This window comes from Macrotis lagotis, chromosome 1 (assembly GCF_037893015.1).
Source record: "Macrotis lagotis isolate mMagLag1 chromosome 1, bilby.v1.9.chrom.fasta, whole genome shotgun sequence".
NCBI lineage: Eukaryota > Metazoa > Chordata > Mammalia > Peramelemorphia > Peramelidae > Macrotis > Macrotis lagotis.
In genome coordinates, this window is record NC_133658.1 from 917,615,721 (window position 1) to 917,621,910 (window position 6,190).

Consider the following 6,190-nt stretch of genomic DNA (forward strand, 5'->3'; position numbering starts at 1 on the left):
TTGTAATGAGAAATAAGATCCTCTTTGTAATGACCTTGGCAAATGTTAAAGCACCCTAGAAATGCTAGCTTCTGTTTTCCTGAGACCAACCACAGTCCATTGTATAGGGTGGAGGAATTCCGGGAAGCCTGAACCTTATGAGGGGGTATTTCCCAGGCAAAGTCTTGGGGGGAGCGGGACTTGCCACCAAAAGGCGGTTGCTCAGTTCTGCAATGACCTTCCTCCATGAAACTAACACCTGATTCTATACCCAAGGACCCAAACCACCCTATCTGTGGAGCAATCAACAGGAAACCACAACAAGCAAGGAGCTGGAAAGCCTTCTTAGTGAGACTGGACCCGAGAGACTCAGAGTCCCACAGGTTCTGGCCACATTCTCAGCTTCAGACAGTCTGCCTGATCAACCACTGGTCTACCCTCCCACACTGGACAAGGACCATCATGACCCCCATCCTCTCTGCCCTGCTGAGCCTTGGTGAGTCCTGGGGAGAGGAGATCCCCAAATTCAAAGGGACGTAGCTACCACTGACATCAGATGCACACCCAGTTTTACAGAGGAATGCCTTTGGCTCAGAGGAGCAGACCCAGGCTGAGGTCAACCAGTAGGGTGGACAGGGAAGGGGGAGAAGCTGCAACTCTTTAGAGTAGTCTTCTTCCTTTGGGGGTGTTGAGTAGGGAGGCTGTGGGGAGTTGAGAGTAATCACGGTCTTCTCTTCCAGGGCTGTGTCTGGATCAGAGGATGAGGGCACAGGCAGGTGAGTCCTTGCTCCCATAAGCCCTCTGCCTAGAGCAGAGGGGTTAATGGATGAGATGGAGGAGGTCTGGACTGGACTGACAGGGTTGAATGTGAGGAGACCCAGGATGGAGGACACATAGAAGGGGGATGCTCTGAATCTGACAGCTCTCATTTTCTTCCAGATAAATCCCTCAGGCCCTCCCTCAGGGCAGAGAATGACTCTTTGGTGCCTGAAGGGAGAAGTGTGACCCTAAGGTGCCGGGGGTCCTGGGGGGCTGATGTGTACCTTCTGGAAAAAAAACAAAGATCTGAAACAATTAAGGTCAAGGAAGTGACCTCAAATGAAACTGAGGTTGAGTTTCCCATCCTGACTATGACAGAGGAAGATGCAGGAATCTACTACTGCCTCTTCAGACACTCATCCCTCTGGTCAGAGCGCAGTGATCCCCTGGAGCTGGTGGTGACAGGTGAGGACCCCCTCATCCCCAGGTAGAGTTGGGTCAGGGTCCCAGTAGTTCTAAGCTCCTCCCCAGCCCAGCCTGACCCCCAGCCTCCCTCTGCCCCTGCCCTTCCTGTCTTCTCCCCTGACTAGGTCTCTGCTCTCCTTCTGGGGCTGGAGGTAAAAGGGAATCAGCATTCATATAGCTCCTACTGTGGACCGGGCCCTTTATATTATTATCTCATTTGATCCTCACCACAAATCTGGCCAGTAGGTTCTGTTGCCCAATCCTCCCACCATCTTATGAGAAGGAGGTGAGTTGCCCCGGATCACAGAGCTGAGAAGTGTCTGAGGCTGGACTTGAACTCACATCTTCCTGACTCAGGGCCCTGACTTCAGCACCACCAACTGCCTCAGTTAGATCCCATCTTGGAGACAGAAAGGAAACAGGAGACTCAGCTGGTTTCTGAGGAGACCAGACAGAGCTGGGGACTCCTTGGGGAGGGGGTACAGGGTGACTGGGACATTTCCCCTTCCAATCCTGACCTTCCCAAATCAAGGAAAGGGAGGGGAGAATAGATCTGTTTCTACCCTCTCCCTTCCCCCAACTCAAGTCTAGGCACAGGGAGGGGAGGGGGTGTTTCCTCTGTCTATCTCCAGGGTCTCCATACAGCAAGGTTTAGGAGGCCAGAATGGAAGTGAACCAGAAAATCACAACTGGGGCTTTTCCCTTTCCCTCCCCCATGCAAAGACCCTCTGCCCTCCACCCCGCACCCCCACCAGAGTCCAGGATGTCATCAGCCTCAGCTTTGGGAGTTGAAAACTGGACAAAGATGCATAGACGGGTCCTAAATGTACCCCCATGCCCCCGGAGAGGCATTCTGTGACAATAGACCAGGGATTGGGACTCCCAGCCCAGGACCAGGGAGGAAACCTGTCAGGGCAAGGACAGGGAGACTTCCCCCTTCCAGTTTCCATTTGTTTATCTTTTTTTCTCTGACAGTCTTGTATCTCTTCCTCTCTCTCTCTCTCTCTCTCTCTCTCTCTCTCTCTCTCTCTCTCTCTCTCAGTCTCCCTCCCAACCTCTTACTCTTCTCTCTCTCCTCCCCGCCCCACTCCCTCACCCACTTTCCGTTTTTACCCCAGAACTGTCCAAGGTCCTTCTTCCTGACACAAATGCTGTGGGATTTTCTTTCTCACACAAAGGAGTTCAAAGTCCACCCCCCCGCCCCCCTCAGTCCCAGCCCAATCCCCCCCCCCCCCCAGGCAGATCTGCCTCCAAATTCTGAAATCTAGGGTTACAGCCCTAACTCCAAACTCTCCTCCTCCCTCAGGTCTCTATGACCCGCCCTCCCTCTCAGCCTTGCCCAGCTCCCTGGTGCTCTCAGGACAAGAGGTGACCCTCCAGTGTCAGTCAGAGCTGTGGTATGACAGGTCTGCTCTGTACAAGAACGGGGAAAAGCTCTATCAAGTCATGGCCTACCCCCATGAAGGGAGAACCCAAGCCACCTTCCACATCCCTGCTGTGACCTCTGCCCATGGAGCGAATTACTGTTGCTACACATTTCTCAGTGACTCTCCCTATGGGTGGTCATTCCCCAGTGACCCCCTGCTGCTCAGAGTCACAGGTGAGAGAGCCCAGATCTTCCCACCCCTCCCATCTCCCCTGAGCTCCCTCAGTGGAGCACCACACTGCCTGCTGAGGATTCCGGGGGACCAGGAGGGTTGGGGGGGGAAGAGGATGCTCAGAGGGAGGGGATGGAGAGTCTGGGCTTTGGATCACACTCTGCTTCCTATCCAGTGATGATGGTCCCTCATACAGACAAAACACAAGTGGGAGAGCAGGTCCCAGGGAAGGGGCTTGAGGAGGACAAAGGAGGCTTGAGGTATTGCCAGGGAGCTCCCTGAGGGCAAGGGCTGTTCTTCAATCTCCTCTGCCTGAGTGGGCACCACAAAGGACCCTCACCTCCCCCAAAAGTCTGGGAATCCCTAAATTCTGCTATCCTTGCCTCCCACTGAGTAACTGGTGATGAGGGACCGTCTCTCTTTCCCCTATTTTTCTCCATCTCCTATGCAGGCCTGGGCAGGTTGCCCATTTTTCAGAACAAACCTAGTCATGAGGAAGGTTGGAGGGAAGTGTCAGGGACAGGGGCCTCTCCAGCCTGGGAAAGAAAGAAGAACCCAGCTGATCAGGAAGGGACTTAAAAGGGGGGAGAGCAGAGATGAGCAGGGCAGCCTTCATTCCTCCTTTTTCCTCTCCATATTCCCTAGGAGCCCCCCTGACCTCCCAGCCCTCATCTATACAGCTGTAGTTGGAACTTTGGGGGAAGGGAGCTCTGTTTCTTCCATCCCTGACTTTCCCAGTGATGAGGGAGGGTCTCTCAAGTGTCCCCACCCCAATTTTGCTAAGCTAGAAGCTCCTGGGCGAACTTTTTCCCTCCTTCTCCCTCTTTTGCCCAACCTGGCTCCCCCTGATATAGTAGAACCTCAGGGGACAGCCAAGATAAGGGGCCTGAGGATTCAGTCACAGGTGAGAGAGTCCGGGTCTTCCCACCCCTCCCATCTCCCCTAGGCTCCTTCAGTGGAGCACCATACTGTCTGCTCAGGACCCCAGGGGACCAGGAGGGTTGGGGAGGGAGAGGAAGCTCAGAGGGAGGGGAGGACCTCAGGTCCTTTCTTCTCCCTGTGTCCCTCCCCTTCCCCAATAGCTCAGACAGGAGGGAGGAGAGGAATCATGGGGATCATGGGCACATCAAATCTCACAAGTGGACAGACCAGGAGACATCATTGACCATTCACATATATTTAACAGGTGAAAAAATGAATGGAGGGAATGGAGGGTGTTGTCCAACATCCCATACCCAGCAAGTTGGGCAGATCTGGGGCTCACACCCAGGGCTCCCTTAGACCCTTCAGGCCTCTCTGGGCTCTCCTGCCCAGCCCCTCACTCTGCCTCCTTCCTCATCTCTAGGAATCTTTTATCAAAGCCCTGAATCTGAGAACAGGTTGCTCTGTGAGTGATGGGAGGATTCCTGACAGAGAGAGAGAGAGAGAGAGAGAGAGAGAGAGAGAGAGAGAGAGAGAGAGACTGGATGTTGAGTCAGGGTCAGCCTACGCCATCCAGAATTGCCTCATTTCCCATCACTCCTCCTGAGCCCTCTGACTGGCATGCTCTCACTCCTCACCCCCTTCTCTTACAATTCAAAGATCCCTCCCAAGGGGAGCTTAGGAGTTACCCCTAAAGAAGCCTTTCCTGCTGGTACACCAGTTAGTGACCCCAGTCCTCAGAGACTTATTTGGGTATATGATGATAGAGCATTCTAGGAGAAGATAAGCCCCTACAGGGCAGGAGCTATTTTGTTGTATCCTCTGGGTGAGACCTAGACCAAGGCCTGGAGCAGGGTGAGATCTTAATAAAGGTCTGAGGGAATGGCTGCAGTGGATAGGAATCAGGAGGACCTGAGTTCAAATCCAACTTCAGACACTTAATATTTAACTGTGTGACCTTGGGTAAGTTACTCAACTCCATTGCCTTGTAAGAACCAAAAACAAAAACAAAAACACAACTAATAAAAATCTGGAGACCTGAATTACTGCATTAGACTGGAGACTTCCCAAGGACAAATTGAGTCTCCTCTCCTCACCACAGGGGCTCCCTATTCATAGTTCCTTACACATTCCCTCTGTCTCCAATCTCTAGTCCTTTGGCCCCATACCTGAAGTCCTCCATTCCTTAATTTCTCAGTTCTCAACAAAGCTCTGCTTAGTCTCCACTTCTGGGCAGCCGGAGGAGATTCCCCTCTCCCTGGTGCCTCCTCCCCTCCTCCCAGGACGTCCCCTCAGAGATCCCTCGCCATCTGCTCTGGGGGGTCCCTTGTCCATTCTTGCTTATTCCCAGGTCTTTCCCAGTGAGAATGTGAGCTCCCTGAGGGCAGGGGCCATTTTTCAGTGTGATCGGTCAATGCTGGTTGGTGATATAGCCAGAAGAGTTACAGTCTTTACATGCTTTCCATTTATACTCTTACTGAATCCTCAGAACAACCCTGGGAGGTAGGTACTGTTATTAGTGCCATTTTCCAGATGAGGACACTGAGACAGAGAGAGTGGAGGGGACATTCTCAGGATCACGGAAAGAGCAAATGTCTGAGTTAGGACTTGAACTCAGTTCTTCCTCACCACAATCTTCGCCCTCTCTGCACTCCACCAAGCTGTTGCCAAAGTGACAGGAGATGAAGAATGAAGGGGAGGAGAGGAAGTGAGGGCAAAGTGAAGGTTCCAGGAAAGGAACCTGGGACTGACTCAGGGTTCTGGAAAGGAAGCATGTAGGGGACTAGGAGGATGGGGCTGCCCCAGCCCCTCCCTCAGGCCTCTCTCTTGGTCCACCAGCCCTCACCCCCATACAAAGACTCCGGGTCAGCAAGGGACCAGAACCTCTCAGGTCAGAGAAGTTCCTATGTCTCCATTGATGGGGTCTGAGATCAGAGAGGTCTTTTCTCATTTCAGATCCTGCTCCTCAGGATTACACCGTGGGCAACCTTGTCCGACTCAGCATGGCAGGGCTGGTTCTTATCCTCCTGGGAGTTCTTCTGGCTGAAGCTTGGCAGAGCCAGAGGGGACCCTGAAAAAGGAACTCCAAGATCCCCTCCTTGACAGATGGAAAGACAGAACTAGGGTTTATTGAATATGTACACCCCAAAGATTCATTGAGGTCTTGAGTTCTGCCCAGTTCCCCACAGAGAGATGGGTCTTGCCTTCCCTTCCCTGTGAGCTAACCCTGGCCCAAGTTGATAATATCCAACATTTGCCTCGGACCCAAGCTGATAATGGGGAACTTTTCATCTAGGCCCCCTCCTCTTCACCACTCCTTCTGCTGTGACCCCCCCACACACACACATTCACACTCTCCTCTTCATTTCAACCCCTTCCCATACTAAAAGTTGGGATGATCAGTGAGAATATCTCTCAGTAACAAAAGAGAAAAAGTTTTCTCCCAGAATATTAAAGCACCTCAGGAG

General features: G+C 52.6%; 1 protein-coding gene across 1 annotated transcript; it reads left to right on the top strand.

Moving 5' to 3' along the window:
* Positions 1-295: 295 nt before the first annotated feature.
* Positions 296-6,190, top strand: LOC141509977 (leukocyte immunoglobulin-like receptor subfamily A member 5). Its single transcript, XM_074219906.1, has 5 exons — positions 296-475; positions 720-755; positions 919-1,203; positions 2,510-2,803; positions 5,679-6,190. Exons 1-5 carry the CDS (start codon positions 442-444, stop codon positions 5,795-5,797), a joined length of 768 nt encoding a protein of 255 aa, XP_074076007.1. The 5' UTR covers positions 296-441; the 3' UTR covers positions 5,798-6,190.

Bases quoted from the DNA above. Each gene is read 5' to 3' on its own strand.
- LOC141509977 (XM_074219906.1), top strand. From the start codon at position 442: ATGACCCCCATCCTCTCTGCCCTGCTGAGCCTTG. The intron at 476-719 runs GTGAGTCCTGGG...CTTCTCTTCCAG, and splicing joins CTCTGCCCTGCTGAGCCTTG to GGCTGTGTCTGGATCAGAGG. The intron at 756-918 runs GTGAGTCCTTGC...ATTTTCTTCCAG, and splicing joins GAGGATGAGGGCACAGGCAG to ATAAATCCCTCAGGCCCTCC.